Here is a 19,564-nt window from a genome sequence, read left to right on the forward strand (position 1 = left end):
TAATTAGTCGAAATAAGAATGGAATGAAAGTTCGTATTCATCTCCTAAGTAATGCTAATTTACAAGAGATGAGTGCAGAATTATAAGTAGGATATTATAGCCAAGCTACTCGCAACTCTTAATGGGAGTAAATCAAGAATAATGTAAAATTGATCAAGATGCAAGATAAAAAGGATAATTTAGTTTTCTCGAAAATTTCCTCTTGGCCCAGATTTAAAAAAAAAAAAATCCGACCAAAATCCAGAAAAATCGACAGGGCTTTATGTAGGTGGATGATTATGTTATTGTTAATTTATTGACAAAGTTGCATGATCATTTAGAACAGTTTTCCTTCAATCGATCGAATAGGCAAAATGACTGGCCTGGGAGCAGTAATAAATGATTTGGCGGAAGGCGTATATTTCACACGTGTATTCTACAGTGCTAAGGTAAAACGCCGTATGAACACTCGAGAGCTGCCGAATTTCCCCAAGATGTATCATGTATGTTTGACGAAATTTATGCATATTTTTCCTTGAAATTTTCAGATATTTTAGAATTAAATTGCGTAAAAAAATGTGTAAAAATTTTAAACCCTCTTCCTAAAAATATTCAGACTTTTCACAGTGCTTTTGATTTCTATGAAGGACTAGTAGCAACTTCTGAAGACTCATGCGGCGTTTTTCCTTAGCACGGCAGTATCAGAAGTGATTAGGTACTTCGTAAGTTTTAACTCTAAATGTTCAGCACTTCTCGAAAAGTGAAAATGAGTACCTATTTGACACATCCACTTCACTTTTTTTGACTTTTTAGACTTTTCACACTGATGTTTAAAATTGGTCAAGAATTCTAAACACAGTTTTTCATTTTCCTTTTTCTCCAAGTGCTACGCCGGTACCGCTTAACCATTGTTTTTGGGGACACTGTATGGCCAGGGGCGGACTGGCCATGGGGGTGGGGGAGGCGATCGCCTCCCAACAATTTGCCGATTTTTTTCGAGTCATCGTTTTTTCCCCCCGTAATGTTGTAATTTTCCTATCCTTTTCAGTCACTAAAAGGCCCTAAAATCCTTAAAAAATTTGTCTCTAAGAGACATTGAAAGATCGCCTAGAGCTAAGTGATGAAAGGGCTCCCGAAGGGTCCTGAGAATGGGTTATTTTGAAGTTCAAGAACTGTAGAATTTAATTCCAATAGGTAATGCTTAAAATTGGGTTTAAAAAGTGTGAAATTTTCAAAATTTTCCGCGGGATGGCCCCCGGATCTTTTAAGAGGGGCCCCCACATTTAGGTCGCCTCGTAACTTTTCGACTACCAGTTCGTCCCTGTGTATGGCGACAAAAGCTGAGACGTGGAATGTAAATGAGACTTGCGAATACATTTGTTGAGCTGGCGCAGAAATCAATGTAGGTATCGTTTGATTACCTACTAGGATCCGAATCTAGGATCTAGGCATCCTTACTAGGAATCTACAATGCCGATTATCAACTTCATTTTTCTAGCCGTGACTTCTAGGAGGAAAAAGTTTGCGGTTTGGACGTTTGCGGTCTAGACAAAATCCGCATGGTATCGAGAGACACCGGAGAGGCAAGAGACAAGGGAGAGTGATCAAATTTGGGAGAAAGGAATCTCGTTGAGAGGTCATTACGTTATTCATGTATTCTCATCGCCGTCCTTCAAGGCTACTGAGTCGCCATATCGTACCTATATAGACGCGCGCTAGTCGCGGCGAGTCTATGCGCGACTTTAATCAAAACGGGCCAAAGGTCGACAGCGTTGAGAATATCGCTCAGCATTTTAGCCGTCACAGCTTCAGTCATACTCCGCCTGGCTCTCCGATAATGAGTCGGTTTGTAAACAGATAGGCGCCCAGTGCAAAACCGGCTCGATTTCACGTTTTATCTCCGGTTGAAATTCCGAGGGGCAGCAGGAAGGTTCGTTTCCTGATGAGTAAGGTGCATCTGGCGATTCTAGAGAGGTCGCGTGCGCTACGGTCTTGAGGATTAGAATTTCATCCTGTATTAAGACATTCAGTTGAATTTCTGTAGGTATTACAGTGGTTATAGGTAACGGACTAGTTTGGATGGTATAAAGCTTTCTCACTCAATTGGTCGAGAAGGTAAGTGAAAGTGCAGGTACCTATATTTTGGAATTTGAATATCGTGCATTAGCGCTTAGTGCATTAAAATAGAGTACCTATGTACCTACATAGATAACACCTCCTACTTTTTGAGAACATTTACCTACCTACCTACAAAAATTTACTTAAAATTGTTCTTCAATTTTATGTAAAAAAAAGCCCCAAAAAGGGTTTCCTGATACGAATATTTCAAGAGTTTTTTTTACGTAATTCTCAAGTGGTTTTGAGGTACGTAAATTTTAAGTTCTCTTAAAATTTACGAGTTTTTTTACAACTTTTCTCAACAGCCACCTACTAGGGTAGAGGAGAAGAGAATCCATTCCTTTTGCCTTATTACTACCTCCATTACAGCGTTGCATAATCTCCAATTATCATTATTATCTTTAAAATAAGTTTTGAAAGTAAGGCTTTTGTACCTACGTAAGTAGGTACCTACATACATACATATGAGTCGCTTTACAGCACTTCCTCGCGCTCTACGACTCCTAACCTCCACTGCTCTCTTTCAAACCACAAATCTTGGGGAATTGAGCACCTTAAGTAGGTACCTACCTTTTGTAAATTTCCTGTATTCAAGTGTCTTGATTGGTGAATACTTAAAAGGAGAAATTCACAGAATCTTTTAAAAAAAACACTTGGTTTTTTTTTTTTTTTTTTTTTTTTTTTTTTTTTTTTTGTGTGTGAAAATAGAATAATAATTTCATGATAATTTGCAGAAATGCAATTAGACTATACTTTTTAATTAGGGGCTACTATTTTTGACTCATTTTAGAAACAGCACATGTGCCATTAGTAGTTTTTTTTTTTGCGAATAGGCGATTTTATGAATGAATAAAAAGGAGTTTCTTATTGCGATCGGTAATGTTCATTTTTCAACTAATTACAACCATATTAAGGTCCAATAAAATCGAAGAATGTATTTTTAAAAAGTAAGAGAAAAAAACTTTTCAATGGTACTTCATTAAATGAAGTTTTATACTTAATTTTTCTGGAAAATTTTTATTACTGTGTATTTTAAAACACTTCGATGTTTTTTTTTTTTTTTTTAGACATTTTAAATAATTTTATTAAAATTTATTGTTCCACTTTTTAAAAAAATGTCAGTAAAATGTTCAATGTTCTTTAACAAAAAAAATTTAAAAAAAAAAAAAAAAAAAAAAAATCCTTCAACACATTCTTGCAATGAGTTTTTTCTTTTACCTTAATGATCATATATTCTGCATATTTTTATGTAGTGCACCTTGCCAAAAAAAGTCCCAGCAGTATTGTTGAAATTTTACTTTTAAAATAGAGTCGGTACAATATTTTCAAGAAATATTGATGCTGCTATGTTGCTAGATAGTAATGTTAATTGTACATATATATTCCTTTTTATTTTATTTTTTATTTTTCTTGTTAATGTTGCACTCATGCAAATAAATAGGTAATTAAAATTAACATTCAGGCTACAAAAATAGCACCAAAGCTGTTTTTACTTATTTTGACTTTCCGTAGTGTACCTATGCGGTGATACACAACCTGCAGCATTACCTATTGCTTCCTGTCATATGGGTGGTGTTGTTTCAATATTGCTGCAAAAAATATTTTTAATATTGTTGGACCTTTGAGGATATTGCAGAAATTTTAAAACAACCTGAATATCCTAAGTGGGTAAACCATTGATACCCATTCAATTGATTTCGTGATGCTAATAAATCCTTACTTAGTGTAAAATTTTCTCCAAGAAAAAAAGTAGAAGTAATAGAAATAACAATAATACCTAATTGAGTGATAAAAATGATTGTTGCAGCAGTTCTAAAAATGCATATTCTGAGGGCTCTTTTTTTGGTAATGGTTACGGTAAACCTCCATGATAAATGTGTCTCCGGATCTGCCTACAATGAGTCTGCGATTTGGAGTACATTCCTGCAGTATGCATCAGTTGTCAAGGAGCTGCCATCAACAGGACAAACATGGAAATTACCGCAAGAATCAAATTGGTCTCGCACTTCCGCTAGATTATCAAGGACGTCAACGGTACCACACACAACTTCAACACCATACACAACTCCACCACCATACACAACTTCAACACCATACACAACTTCAACACCATACACAACCACAACTTGGAAACCATACACAACCACAACTTGGAAACCATACACAAACACAACTTGGAAACCATACACAACTTCAACACCATACACAACCACGACTTCAATACCATACACAACCACAACTTCAGAACCATACACAACTTCAACACCAAACAGAACAACAACACCCTCCACACCAACAACACCCCCCACACCAACAACACCCCACCCAACAACAAAACCCCCCACACCAACAATACCCCCCACAACAACGACACCAACTCCATTTACAACACCAGCTCCACAACCTTTTACGTTGCCACCTTATCAAAACACAGCAAAAATGGCCCGTTTTGTTGTTCATTTCTCAAGTAAGTCATTTTTTAATCATAAATACTTCTTACTAAAAGAGGCTCCGCTTTGATAGTACACTAAAAATTGGAACTTTAAAGAAAAAGCAATGACTCACCACCGACATATATCACTGGATATTCATTAAAAACAGAGTCTTCACCGACTAAATGTTGTGACTTTTAGAGTGAGAAATTTTTCATCTTCATTTTTTTAATCCAGGAAATGAACACTAGGTATAAATAAACTACTTAGCATCATTTAGATAAATGAGAAATATTCCTCAATTGAGGAACTGAGTGTGAGGAGTACCCTTCTCAGTCGAAGTGTTCCAGAATCTCTATTGCTAAATTATGTCCTGGAGAGGAATCTAAAATGTGTTTTTTCTGAAACTAAAATGTGTTTTTTCTGGAATTTTTTCTATACCCTTCTCGGTCGAAGTGTTCCAGAAACTCTATTGCTAAATTATGTCCTGGAGAGGAATCTAAAATGTGTTTTTTCTGGAATTTTTTCTACAGACAGAATCATGAAGAATATTCGGTAAAAATTCCAATTAAATGCATTAATTTACTTTGCAATAGATGAAATATTTGTAGAGATTCTGAAACACTGCGCCTGAAAGTTACCTTCCTTGCACCCAACGCCTTAATTTCACTAGAATTTACTTACATGCTCATTTTAGGAATAATTTTCAATACTTGGAAAAGGGGGAAATGGCCAACGGTAAATATTGTTTAAAGGAGGGATAAGAAAATTAAGTAGCCAAAACTAGATACACTGATTTGAGGTATTAAATGAAGAGTTGTTCAACTCTAGTTAAGTTAGTTCTAATAAAGGTTGCTTCAATGGGCTATACTTCACCCTGAGGACAAATGTCATTCTGAGGGACAATGGTTATCACTGATCTGATTTTATCTATTCTTGTTCGAGGTGAAAACGATTGTTTACAGAGTTTAGACGAGCGTTAGAAGACTTTCTGTTCATGATGCAACTCTGAATCGGTAGATCACTTTTAATGTTAAATTAAAGTCAAATACATGGTGCAGGAGAAACATAGTCCTAAATACATTTCGTTATGTTCTCAATTTACTTAGAAGAATTTAACGAACAATTCCTGTCTTTCAAATTCTAATTTATAAGAAATCAAAAGTCAGCAACGATCACTCCAATTTTCTTCTATCATCATTAGGGTTTCCGCAGATAATTGCTATACAGTCGTAAGGGCTGACTGTACCAACAGGTTTAATGAAAAAGAATAATTTAGAAGTAAATAAATTTACAATAATTAAATTAAATATAAATGAACCATGTACAAATCGCCCGTTATTAGAATGTTTACTGATGTTCTGTTTCTTTTATCTTTCTTCCTCTTGAAGATTGGGGATCTTTGTCCTATCAAGCTGAGCAAACCGAGATTTCCGGCTACCCATCTGTGCGAGTTTACTCCATTAGTGATGGATACGTCTATGAAGGTACCGGAGTGCCTTATTTTATGGTCTCACCGCTTGATCTGACCATCCAGGCTCTGGACACAGACGAGCGTTGTTCGCTGATTGTCTCTTTATCTCAGACCTCTTATTGCGACTCTCAGCAGTGGGATCCTGAAGATCCTCGCTGTGTCCAAGTTATTCTGACAGGACGCTTCGTCAAGGTATGTTTTGCACCTCTCAACAGAAATAAATTTGCATCCTAGGAATTGTGTTGAGGCATTTGAGCATTTGAAATAGTTTTGGAAAAATTAATTTCAAAGATGTAAAATTTAATTCAGTTAAATCGGCGATCCCGATTCTTGGAAATCAAGCACAATTTGAGGTAGGTATACATTCAGAATTTTTTTTTTTCTATTCCCTTTGACAAAAAAACAAGATTGAATGCAACTAAATGCATCTTGCTGAATTTCAACCATTTTCGAACTTAAAAGAAGTGCATTCCAGTTTCATATCTCAGTCATCAACACACAAAACAATCGACAAGAGGATCGGTTTTCACTTCTCTAAAATGATCGAATAACAACTAATTTTGCTGAAGGCGAAAATTCTAACATTTCTAACCATCTACTCAAAAAATCAGGTACCTAAAAAAAATTCACATTTCAACTCTTTTGAAGAGTGCGTGAACTGTGCGTTCGAAAGAAGCGGAGGGTTGTTCTGGATTGTCTTTTTTCAAAAAGAAATTAAGGAGAGCTTTCCCAATATAACTTCCTGCAACAAAGTCACATCCGAATATTGTAATAGTTACCATCACTGCATGAATCATAGGCCTTTACTCCTTATTAAAAAATCATACCCAGGTTATAACACCCCTTTTTTTCTTTTCATCGGAAAAAGAAAAAAATTGTGAAAACATGAGGGATGATAAGTCCTGTATGCAAAAAAATACCCTTTTCACTGTTTTGTTTTGTTATTTGACAGCTTCCAAAGAATAGTGATGAAATGATGTTTGCCAGACGTGTACTTTGGGACAGACATCCGCAAATGATAAGCTGGTTTGTTAATAAGACTGGTGAGTTCTCGTAACCTAGGATTTTGAAATTTCCTTTTTTCTTCTTTAAAAAAGATAGACAAAAAGCTTAGTTTCTCTGAATGTTTTCACTGAATTCATGTACTGAGAGAATATTACCTACAATCACTCATTTTTTTTACATTTAGATAGGATCGACCAGAATTACCCTAACTCCTTCAGATATTGCCTCATTTCCTCTCATGTTTTATTTCATAACAGAAAACTACGTAACATTCTGTCAGAGATCAAACGCGAAAAATTTCAGAGGTAGAATTTACGAAGTAAAATTGGTACAATACTCATGGATGAATGTTGGAGAGCTGGAGTTCAATTGCTGTTGAATGTGGGGGAGCAGAAACTAGATAAAAAAAGGATTGAATATGAGACCTTTAAATACTTGAATTTGTGAAGAATTCACTGAGGGGAATTACATTTAGACTTAGAATAAAAATGCGAAATGAATAAGAATTGTGTTACATCCACACCGGGTTAAAGATGTCAAAAGACTTAGAATTTAGGCTTGCGAGGCCTTTTATACAGATGATGACGTCACCTATGGCTAGAGTGGGCCTGCACTTCTCATTGGCTATTAGAAATCCAGCTCATCTAATCTTATCAATCAAAATATTAAATTTTAGTACGATACACAGGTTGATAGAGAGAAATAAAACGGAATTGGACTAAATTTTGAGTGCGTTGAAAAATCTGAATGTGAGGAATTTTGAATAGAGAAAGGAAATAATCAAAGGGGAACTCACGGGGAGTTTCAAGTTATATATGATGTTAGTTCTCTGTTAAAAAAATAAAAGATGAATGGAAATTAGGCAACAAAAAATTGAGTTAGACTGTTCAGGTTCAATCCATGACTGTGGTCTTCAAAAACTGCAAAGTTAAATTGATGGAGGATTAAACTATAATAATACTTTATGATACTGTTTAGGAACTTAGTTGAAAAGTAAAGATTCAACAATTTCTATTTCACAAGACTAAAGCAAACACCATACTGAAGTCTTTCCTTATCAAATTCTCAATGTAACCTTTTTTTTTCTTCTTCTTCTAGATCACAACTGGCAATTTGCAAAACTGAACATAGAATTCATAACAGTGATTGACTACTTTGGTGGGCGCAAGTATCCAGGGTTGTCAGAATATTTTTCAGCGGAAGCTCCTAAACCATATGGCGTAGAAATGATCTAATAATGTTTGCAAAAGAGAGGAGAAAAAAGAGGCACTGATACAACACTCTATGATCGTTGCTCCTGTGAAGACGAATGATTACTGCTCATGACACTTTTCTCATTCTTGTACTACCGCGCACGATGGGAAATAAAATTTGCAAAGACAAAGTTATCTCTAAACTGCGATTACTTGGAAATGCAAAATGTGTAAAGGGGTTGAATTTTTTTTCAAGTTTGATTGTGTTCCAATGATTAGATTTTCAGAGGGGGGATGTTAACTGGAGTAAAAGTATAATGTCAAAACAGTACTTTAAGAAGTTTTAATAACTTCAAGCTTTATCCTTTCTTATTACTTGAACAAGTTTGTGCTTTAATTGGTTGCAAATGTACACTGCTGTCCGAAATAAGAATGCTGCAACTTCATCCCAGTTTTTTCTACTTTTTTTATAATTTTAAATAATTTTATTGTTCAATGAAGCAACCTGTTTTGAAAATTTAACTTTATGAATATTCTATGTGAGAATGTTCCGACCCAAAATAAAGTAATAAAGCACCAGAATTAACAAAAGAAAACAAGAATATTTTAATTTACCTAAAACTGATTAACCTATAATACAAATTGAAACAATTACCTAGACTGATCACTTTGCTAAGACTTACTGTAAACACTGTACAATAGAGCTGAAGGGATTTGTTAGAGAGTTCTGACTAGTTTTCAACTCGGAGTTTTGGAATGTCTTGAGGAATGTACTCTTTAGCTCATCGCTGGCCAGGCTGTGATAGAAATGAGAGGCACTGATGCACAGTAGTTTGCGGTCCTCATACTCGAATCTGCCGATGCGTGACTGCACATGCGGGAAAAGGGCGCGCAAACATGGGTTCACACTGGCGCTGATGAAGAAGCAGGTGAGGCACCACGTCGCCATAGCGATGGAAAGTCCTCTCGTAAGGCTTGTCAATGATGTTACGATCCAGTCTTGTATGAGGGGAAGTTGGTCTTCTTCACAGGCTTTCTCGAACACCTATAAGAATGCAGGAAAAATAATGGAGATTGAAACAATGAGTGGTGTGATTGAACATGAACAATGGGTGAAAAATGGACCACATTTTGCAATTTGGAACTATGATTCCTGGCACAGTTTAGAAAAAACCTACGTGCCCTTAGTTTTCCTGTACACATAGATGTTTTTACGGATGAGCTGGAAATTGTAGTTCCTAATTGCAAAATGTAGTCCAAATAATCAGATGAATGGATTATATTTTGCTATTTGGAACTACAATTTCTGGCTCATCGCCAGTTCAGAAACAACATATCGACGGTGAAACTACCAAAGCACGTATCTCGTTTGCGGCGTTTAAAAATCTACGCTCACATTTTCTTTTTTTGAAGTAGACCAAATCAATATCATTCTTTGAAATTTTCACAGAATTTTCTCTGCACGAAGAGGAAAAATCACAGAAATTTTCAAGACTGGACGTTAAGTAGTTTTTCATTTAAAAAATAAAGTATGACAGGAAGTCTGCGACGTCGCAAACCGAGATACGTGGTTTGGTAGTTTCACCGTCGATATGTATCATTGGTTTTCCTATGCAAAGAAGTGTTTTCAAGTTTTTACAGAAATCACTGCAATTTCTAGTTCTGAATTGCAAAATGTAGTCCAAATAATCAGATGAATTGATTACATTTTGCAATTTGGAACTACAATTTCTGGCTCATCTTCAGTTCAGAAACAATGTATGTTTCATTGGTTTCCCTATGCAAAGAAGTGTTTTCAAGTTTTTACAGGAATTTCTGCAATTTCTGGTTCTGAATTGAAAAATGTAGTTCAAATGGCAAACAAGATGTACTCCGTAAGGTTTAACCAATAACTTGCTATTAGACTGATCTTGATATTTTTAGCAATTTTTTAACAATTATTCAAAAAGCAGGATTTTGTAATAAATTTTAAAGATTAGATTTGTCTTGAAGAGTTGTTGAAGTAATCTTCAAGTAGATTCAGATGCAAAAAACTGTATGTTTTGCAGACACAAATAAATTGTGAGAGTGACTCAGTCAGAAATCGAATACTGAGTCCCGAGGTAATCGCTGGCGGTAAAATTTTGTTATTATTTGATACAATATTCTTCATGACCTCCGATGATCGTCTTTTATATGTAAATTGAACTTACTACGTGCTAATTTTTGGGCTATATTCAGTAATAGAAGGGCTGAAAAGTGATCAATTCAGAATTTTTGCACATGTTTGTGGATGAAAATGTGACACTGCTGCTGTGTTGGATATGTTAAACTTATAATTCTGAGGAAGTTGATGCAAGGCTGAACAGTGTCCGACTCATCTTTTCGGCCAGCAAGACAAGGAAAGAGAAGCTCTTTTTTGAAACATCATTTTAACTAGATACTGCAAGTGCATATTAAAATGCGAAAAAATTCTCTATTCAGCTCTGCTTTACTAGAGTTTGGTACATAGAATGTTCAACTTCAAAATCTCATTGTGCTCAAAAAGGCACAAAGAGCATCATGTCAAATAATAGTGAAATTTTTCTAACGCTAAATTTCTTGGTTTTTTGTACAGGGTACTTTGAAGCTTAATAGTGTCTTTTGGGAGAAGTATTTTGAGTTTCTCATTAGATGATTCCGTTTTTCGAAAATTTTCGAAAAAAGCCGATAAATGCATATCAAGAATATAACTTACCTTGAACACAATATTGGCTATGCAGTGAGGATGAGGTTGATAGGGCGACAGAAATTCACCAATGACTTTAGAGAGCAGATCGGAAGCAGGAAAAAAGTCAGTCAGAATTTTGGGTAAAACACTACAGATCACCTCCACCTCCAAAGAGCTTGATACTTTAATTCTGTAAAATCAAAAGAATAAAGTTAAAATGAAAGAAAAAAAAGCAAATGAATAAAAACTTTTCTCGTACAATTGCATACATTTATGTTGCTTTGATGAAACATTCAGTTAGTAAGCAACATAGAAAATAGCAAAATATTCAAAAACTCATTACAGTGATCTGACAAGGGTTTTTTCTGTGCTGCGTCTATCGATTCAGTTCTCATGAGGATACTGAAAAATTATTTCCGAAAGGAAATTTTTCCTACCAGAATTTTTCTTATACACAAGATTACAATAGAATTAACAAATTGCCTTCCAATCTGAAATCCCTTCCATCATTGTACCACCATATTTCAAGTTTATGGTAAAAACAAAAGTACAAAACTTCCATATCGTTGGTTGTTTTCACTGTGTCAGTTCTAAGTTTCATAGGAAGCACTGTACCAAAAACTTTGCTCTGAGCCACAAAATCTAATTCTTTCTAAACTTGGTTGCTTTGATCAATTTTTGGGCAAACTTCAGGGCTGTCATAGTTTCTTCATCTGCAAATTCCCTGACTTTTTTTCTTTTCCCGACTCCAAAATTTTCAAATTCCTTGACTTTTCCTAACCTTCGTACACGATTTCCGACTATTTTTTACTTTTCTTAAATACGCTGACTTTCATTAGACTTCAACACAATTTCCTTGTTTGGAGCTCAAATTATGGAAAAAAGCATTCAGAACCTGGTTAGAAAATGACAAGCCTTAAAAACAGTTGGAAGATTAGTGGTATGTTATAGATTAGTAGATGTGGCAGAATTTCCCTGAATTTTCCCACAAATTTTCTAACTTTCCAGGTTTTTCAGCAACCCTGAAACTAGCAAACAGATGCTCCTCGCATGTAGCTGTGTACTTAAATGTGAATTTTAATTATAAGGGAAAATTTTCTGATTTTCTATACCGGTAAACACCTTGCAGAGCCCTTCATCAATGGGCAATCACATAAATACATACAGTAGATTGCAGTATGTTTGGTGCACACATTTTTCTTAACCAACGTACCTTTCAAAAAACGTGGAAATATTCTCCCTTTTGCTGATGAGCATTTCTGGATCAGAGCCGTTAGTCGGAGAATCACCATTCTCTGACATGGAGAGTTTTTGAGTGTAGAAACAGGACATGAAAAGCTGCAGAGCAATGATGCTGCTCAAAGTATCAGAGTGTGAAAACCTATCAATAGCCAATCTCATTATTTGACTGTGAATATTTTTGTACTTTTGCGTCAGGATCAACCGCTCGAACCCCTGGATTATTGCTTGGTAAACAGAATAATGTTTCAAATTACTGCTAATCTTACACAGCTCTAGTAATACGTGTATTATAGTTTGACATAAGCTTTGATTAACTTCATCCAGTTTGACTTTCTCAATCAAATACAAGCCTATAGATATGGTGCATAGCTGAAATTCTTCATTGTACTGGCCCATTAACTGGACGTTGAGATTTTTCTCTACGAAATCGATCGCGATATGTAATACTGCTTGTGAGTTTTCTGCGTAATATTTAGACGGCAGCAATATCTCTACGCTTGATTTTAGGTCACCATCCATTGAATCACTTTCTTTTTCATCATCTAAAATGTTTTTCAAGTCGTAGAAAATTGACTTCGATTCAAATTTAACTGCTTCCGAAGGCTGCGTCGTATTCGTTTCCTCCGAACCGTAATCTAGCATGACATAGCTTTCTAACAAATAGAGTAGACTATGCAAAGCTGCAACTCTTGAGGGTAAAAAGCTACTTTTTAATCCTGAATCTAAAATCTTGATGACCTTGCTAAAAATATTGGGTTCTACGTTCTGTAAGACAGCGGCAGATTTGCAAACAGCCACGATTAAATACTGACTAAGAATGTCGTCCTCGACGAGGTGCATTTTGTGGAACAATAAACTAGCACCAAGCATCCACTGAAAATGCGCATGGTCCCTGAAGAGGTCCGATATGATCACAATTGATCTGATCACTTCGTACAGCAATGGAAGGTGACGTTTCTGTGACATCCATTGTGCATACAGATCGATTAGAAATTGAAGACAAGAGCTTAGGTCCAGCCCACTTTTTTGAAGAGCGTTCTCCAGCTCAATACACAATTTATTGTGCTTCTCATTTTCTAGATTGGTCTCTTCACTTGCGTCTCCGCCTCGTACTGAGGTTCTCAAAAAATGCACTGATACTTGATTGTAACCGTATCTCTTATGACTACAGATTCGTTCAGCGTTTATCAGGCAACTGAACTGGCGCAACTGGACGGTGAATTTGAGCGAAGAATGAACATCGTTAATTTTTTCAGCTAAGAGTTTGTTGACTTCAATGAGCTTCTGACCCCAATCTTGTGTTGATAGGAAATCAAGATTATATCGCGAGGAGTGAATGATCTGGCTATCGCTGATGTTGCCAGGATTTGGTAACCTCAAAGTTCCAATGAGTAGAGATGTGACAGCTGTCACACCAATACTGATAGTCTGAAATCAAAAAGAGAAAAAATATCAGACACGGAAATACCATTTCTATTTAATGGGCGGTTATATCTTTCCTGAAGAAACTAAAAAATTATTATGGAAGTACACAATTTCAGTCATGCGTTTGTAAATAGAGATGGAGTTTAAAATTGAATGCTGTTATTTCTTTAGCATTTGTCTTGATAAATTTAGACTTGACTTCTTACAAATTGAAAATTGGTGATTAATTTGAGATGTTAGGTTCTCTTGAACTTTGGGACTTGAAAATTAAATTCTTACAAATTCTCAAATTTCAGAATACAGTAATTCCGGCTTTCCGGCCAAGGTGGCTCCAAAAATTTTAGGGGGAAGGCAGACCACTGTTTATGATAAATTCGTCACCTTCCAGGCAAAGTATCACAAGCGCCATGCGACGTTTAAAAATTTCCGCCGCTATTTTATTTCTTTACTGAGAAATTGTTGGTTGAATCTGTTTGGAAATTTCACTAAATTTAATCGGCAGCACAAAGAAAATTCAGTGAAATTTTCGGACAGCTTCGTTGAACAATTTCTCTATAAAAAAATAAAATGGCGGCGGAAATTTTTAAACGTCGCATGGCGCTTGTGATACTTTGCCTGGAAGGTGACGAATTATAGATTCTGTTGCCAAAATTTCAAAAACACGATTGGATGAAATACAACATAATATGGATCCTGTCCAGATCAAAAGTCTCATACATTTTCTTCATAATATTGTTGGACAGATAGGTATAATTATCTCTGTACCTGAACCACAGCCATGATTTCTTCTGGCGGGGCATCCACCTCTAAAGGAGTGTTGAGCACCGTTAAAATAAGCATCCAAGTTTCTTCAAATTGCTGTCGATTTCGCCAACCAAGAAGAGACACCCTGTAGACTAGCTGGTTCAAAATATCGATATCTTGGAGACAGAATAAAGGCAATGCTGGTATTTCACTGATTGATTTCAGATCATCGTACCACCCTGAATGCTTCCATGCATCCGGGGAAACACGCAAATAAGAATTGACGACTTTCAACCTGCTAACAGCAATAATGAGGTCCCTGAAAGATAAATTAAAACAAGAAAAAATTAATTGAATCAATCAAATGACAAAGGGAATCATGAAATATTCAAAGTAAATATTATTTTGGTTACGAAAAACTTTTCTTAAATAAAAGGAAGAAGACTAGCGACTGTTGGGAGGTTTTCTGGAAGAAATAACTTTTCAAAACATTGAGAATATGATTGGCTAAAATAAGAAAATGCTATGACAGCTATCAGAATTTTTCAGAGGCAATTCCAGTACAGCAAGCTAAAACAAAAAGGCGTCTCGTCAGAGTTTAAATGGCCTAATAATACATGGTTTTCCAACAATGATTTGATTCGACACCCTCAGAAACAATACTTTTTTTCTCTTTTTACAGTTTTCACAGATCCAAATACAAAACTTGTGAAAAAAAAATTGAAAAATTTCCTACACATCTTCAAGTTTATGGAGGATCCACTATCTTACATTTCTTGGACAGTTTGATATACGTGTAAGTAAAAAAACGAATTTAAAAACTTACTTCAATGGACAATAGATGAACGCTGAAATACTTTGAATGTCAGTGAACTTTTGTAGCCAGTTGATGAGACTGGACATTTGATAGCAGGCGTGAGCTATGGGAGCAGAATCAGGTTCTACGATCAGTCTTTCCAGTCCAGCATTACTCAGGAGTTCTAGAGATTCGTTGATAAGGTGCTCGACGCTGCGCATGAGAGTAGAGGAGACTGAGCAGATATGTATGTCTGATACAATATTTTGCACAGCCTCGAGTTTGAAGACTAGACAGTTGCAGTGCAAGACCATTTGCAGACAGCTTGGTAACGAGTAGGCCAGCTGCTTGCCAGAGAGGGTCCAATGAAGGACCTGTGAACAATCGAAGACTTCTTAATACATCGGAATCAATGGCAGCAGAAGCAGATAAAATTATTTACTCATGAGAAGTACAATGCAAGACAAACTACATCTGATTTGTTTCTACATATAGGGATTGAACCAAAATGGGTAGATCAAGTGGTTTCGTATTTTGTTTTGACACGATCATAATTTTTCAGAACAACAACGGGACTTATCAGACAGATAGAAGATGGAATTCTTGCAAACGTTGGAGCCAAAATACATATATAATCCAACAAAAAGTAGGATTTAGAAATGACCAAATGAGGAAGATGGCATCCAACAAGCATCAATTTCGAAAGTCCGATTACAAACCCGCAGGCTTATGATCTCTTCGCCATTGTCGCAGCATTTTGGCTCAACGGATCATCAATGAAAATACGCCTCTTTGTGGAAAAAACTTAATGTGACCAACCTCAAAAATTTATAGCAGATTCTATGTTTGTAAGTATAAAAATAGTTAATAATCTCATAATTTAATCTCATAATTCTCAGAATCTCATAATTTAAATCTCTAAATTATTGGATCACCCTAGAAGCATCCTCTGTCATTGAAAATTTACCGATTCTTGGCTAGCCAAAATTTGGGGAAACTTTTTACTGCAATGCTGCATTAAGGAAAAACGCTGCAAGAACATTCAAATGTTGCCAAATTTCCCCGATGAAATGTTTACTTCTGAGGAACATTAGGAATATTCTTCCTTAAAATTTTTGGATACTTTAGATTGTTTTGCGGAAAGATTGGGAAAAAAACATTAACAAATTTTCCCAAAAATTCTTATTTTCTTGAAGCTTAATAGCACATTTTTCGCTGAGAGTTACTGATAAGACACCAGTGTTCGAGGCAGTTGCCAGATCATATAACGGCCTTTCTTTCAGAAAATATTCTTCTTGCAAGGGCAAAAAACTGTAAAGGATTTCTAAAACAGCTGTTAACTAATTTTGAATTTAATAACTGAAGTATGATGGAAATTGAATCATGTTGTGTGAAAACCTCTAATATCTATTGTTCGAATTTTCAATTCTTTCATGTTACAAATTATACTTTTAAAGAGTTATATGATCATGAAAGTGGTGTAAACTAATTTCGGGATTAAAATAACCCTGAAACGAGTATTAACATAATTTTCATGGTTGCGTCTAACTGTGAGAAGTATTATTAACCCAAAAAACTCATGACTGGAAAAATGGACATAAGCAGTTTTTGCACGACACGATGGTGAGCAACATCATAAATTGAAACACGTCTTTTTGGTGCTAAACCATCAATGAGTACCAAAAACTGAGTAGACTTTGACCCAAAATTTCCTTGAGAGAATATGATTTGTAATATTCAGGCGATTCCTACCTCCATGCATAAGACAGCAAATCTCAGAAAGTCTTCAACCGCATCCTCTTCAAGTAACTCTGGTAGCAATCTTATAGATTCAAAATATTTTATAACTGCAGGAATCAACTGGTAAAGTAGTTCATAGAATTCAGAACTGGCGAAAAGATTATCCATCTGCTCTGAGTACTTCTCTTCTTTCATACTTTGAGCTCTTCCCAATGGCTTGTAAACCTGCAAAATTAAGGCAGTTGAGAAAACTTTTAGTGACCTTGATGGCTTAATTATAGTTTAGTTAGTGAGTAGAAATATAAAGAATTATAAAAAGTGAAACTGAAAAAGCTCATGGTTAAAAATAATTTTTCAAGACGGCATATCCTTAAAATGCCTTATTTTTGATGGCAGAAAGGTGCTGATTCATGGATATAGCGAAAAAAAAACAGCTTCTCTCTATGCAAGCGCTTTTTTACCAGTATTCCATTAATATTGCTCCAAATGTCAGTTTGAAAATTTGTTATTCGCGATACTGCAAATGTCGAACAGTGCGCGAGTCAGACGAAGCAATTATTCGCACAGTTCTATCAACAAATTAAACTATAAAAGCATTTGAAAGAAGTTCTTAAGGAAATCTTTTTAAATCCTTAAAACTATACAAATAAACCTCTTTTAAACTTACAAGGAAGATTGGTAATATTTCATAACTACTGGAGCCCTGAAGGTTTTCATGAATTTAAATTTTTCCGTTAGTGCTACTCAAACTTTAAGGTAGTATCTTCGATACTGTAGAAATTCAATTACCTGCTGCACTCTGGGTAGGAAACTTTTCAGATGATGCACATGTGATAGTAAAACTTTCCTGGCGGCCAGATAGAGCGGTGAAACTGAGCAGGCCACTTCAATGTCAGAATTTGTTTCTTCCTGCACGTTCACTGATGATTTCTCACTAACTTCAAAACAATGCTGGAGGATGGAATTGTTGAACTGTTGACAGCGTAGAATCTCAAGAATGTCATCAAACTGTAGGTGCTTTAGTAATGAGGCTGATTCGACCGGAGAACAATCTATTCGGCAACATCTACATTCGAAAAAACAACAGCAAGAGAAAAATATGGAATTATTTACTTTTTCCCTCGCAGAAATGAATATACATACATAAGAGCCACTTTCATACTGCTCTTTGAGACATTGAACCGCTAAAATTCTCTATCCTCCCGCAGCTCTTCAGGGAATTGGCACTCGCTCATTCTTGTGAATATCCTTGTTGCTACCCTTTTACTCGGCATTTCCTTTGCGGCCTCCAAGAAGGAACCAAATTACACTTCTTTTTTGGTAGCCTTTCTTGCAGATGTTATGTATTATGCATGTAATATGTTGGGTATTTTATAGCTGTGGATGACCTATAATAATGATTGCACCAAACAAACGTATCACAACTCAAACTTGCATCACAATCTTCTAGTCTAGGGACTACATAAATCTTCTTTTTAACTTTGTCATGCTTTACCATTTCATAATATACGTCAAATTTAATCAAAATTTAGTTAAATTAAACTTATTTTTAATATCTCAGAAACTTAGGGACATCATTGCCAAACTCCTATAGACCAAATTCATAAAACTTGATCAAAATTTCACTAATCTTCATCAAAGTACATAAAAAATGGAAACATATTGAATGGAAATGGAAATTATATTGGTTCCATGAAAATTCTGCAGAATTTGACATAATTTCAATCATGACAGTAAGCCCTCGATTTATCAGATTTCATGGGATGGACAAATCGATCCGTAAAGTTGTGAAATCCATTAATTTGAATTTGCTTAAAGCTCTTAAGCTCCTTGGGCCTACTTTAAATTTAAAAGGACATTAAGCTGTTAAATCATAGAATCCATTAAATCGCAGGATCCATTAAATCGTAGAATCCATTAAATCACAGAATCCGTTTAAATCACAGAATCCGTTAAATGGCAACCCGATAAATTAAAGTCTTACTGGGGTGCATGTGTTCAGGGAAATTCCACACAAATTCTTGTGAAATGTCAAACATGCAATTTTGATCACTATTACAGGCTTCTCAATACTTTCTTTTTGACCTTGTAATGAAGGTAAACATAGAAGAATACACGGAAAATACATACCGTAATCTAACCTGTGCATTTAACCAGGCTTTGTCTACCGATACGTTTCGTAGACTATCAATATCCAATGGTTTGTTCTGACCTCCTTCCAGCGGCGGGAGCTCATAGCAATGATTAGTTAATTTGTTCATTAAACTGAAAAGGTTTGGGTGTCGTCTTAATAATTTTGGCGAGTTAAATAATTCTTTACGATACGAGACCAGGGTATCTTCTGGAATGAGACCTTGAACTTCTTCTTTGGGTCTGGTTAGTAAATACTCAATTTTCCTGCAAAGTAAAAGAATAATGTAGCTGAACTGGAAAACATTTGAAAACAGTATAAAATGAAATCTCCCAAAGTCAAACCATGATTCGGACAAAATTCCGCTTGAGTTAAAATTTTCTCCAGTCCCCGGACATTGCTTTATAAAGCACTTTAAAACATGTGATGAAAAAAATTCGTGTTTTTTGGGGGAAGAGAGGGGGGATTTAAGGCTGTTTAAGTAAGAGAAAAGCACTTTAAAACATGTGATGAAAAAAATTCGTGTTTTTGGGGGGAAGAGAGGGGGGATTTAAGGCTGTTTAAGTAAGAGAAAAGCACTTTAAAACATGTGATGA

At 35.5% G+C, this 19,564-nt stretch overlaps 2 protein-coding genes across 3 annotated transcripts in view; one reads left to right on the forward strand and one right to left on the reverse strand.

Moving 5' to 3' along the window:
- Positions 1 to 1,768: 1,768 nt before the first annotated feature.
- LOC109039110 (uncharacterized) lies at positions 1,769 to 8,532 on the forward strand. 2 transcript variants are annotated; one of them, XM_019054457.2, is made up of 5 exons: positions 1,769 to 2,094; positions 3,905 to 4,564; positions 5,921 to 6,195; positions 6,956 to 7,046; positions 8,107 to 8,532. In XM_019054457.2, the coding sequence occupies exons 2-5, from the start codon at positions 3,916 to 3,918 to the stop codon at positions 8,241 to 8,243; spliced, it is 1,152 nt and encodes a 383-aa protein (XP_018910002.2). In that variant the 5' UTR covers positions 1,769 to 2,094; positions 3,905 to 3,915; the 3' UTR covers positions 8,244 to 8,532. The 2 variants fall into 2 exon arrangements, with proteins under 2 accessions (XP_018910002.2, XP_018910003.2); XM_019054458.2 differs by having other exon boundaries at positions 3,908 to 4,564.
- Positions 8,533 to 8,783: 251 nt separating this feature from the next.
- Positions 8,784 to 19,564, reverse strand: part of htt (huntingtin) — a 39,279-nt gene continuing 28,498 nt past the window's right edge. Inside the window, exons 20-27 of the mRNA XM_072303487.1 lie at positions 18,968 to 19,234; positions 17,627 to 17,903; positions 16,850 to 17,062; positions 15,128 to 15,471; positions 14,323 to 14,620; positions 12,104 to 13,560; positions 10,918 to 11,080; positions 8,784 to 9,246 (exon numbers count right to left, since the gene is read on the reverse strand). Coding sequence (XP_072159588.1) covers positions 8,881 to 9,246; positions 10,918 to 11,080; positions 12,104 to 13,560; positions 14,323 to 14,620; positions 15,128 to 15,471; positions 16,850 to 17,062; positions 17,627 to 17,903; positions 18,968 to 19,234 — 3,385 coding nt within the window. The 3' untranslated portion in view covers positions 8,784 to 8,880. The remainder of the gene's footprint in view (positions 9,247 to 10,917; positions 11,081 to 12,103; positions 13,561 to 14,322; positions 14,621 to 15,127; positions 15,472 to 16,849; positions 17,063 to 17,626; positions 17,904 to 18,967; positions 19,235 to 19,564) is intronic.

Source organism: Bemisia tabaci, chromosome 8, assembly GCF_918797505.1.
Source record: "Bemisia tabaci chromosome 8, PGI_BMITA_v3".
NCBI lineage: Eukaryota > Metazoa > Arthropoda > Insecta > Hemiptera > Aleyrodidae > Bemisia > Bemisia tabaci.

What these genes read in the sequence shown, in the direction of transcription:
- LOC109039110 (XM_019054457.2), top strand. Translation starts at nt 3,916, where the DNA reads ATGCATATTCTGAGGGCTCTTTTTTTGGTAATGGTTACGGTAAACCTC. An exon ending in TTTTGTTGTTCATTTCTCAA is followed by an intron (nt 4,565 to 5,920) that starts GTAAGTCATTTT and finishes TTCCTCTTGAAG; the next exon opens with ATTGGGGATCTTTGTCCTAT. An exon ending in CTGGTTTGTTAATAAGACTG is followed by an intron (nt 7,047 to 8,106) that starts GTGAGTTCTCGT and finishes TTCTTCTTCTAG; the next exon opens with ATCACAACTGGCAATTTGCA.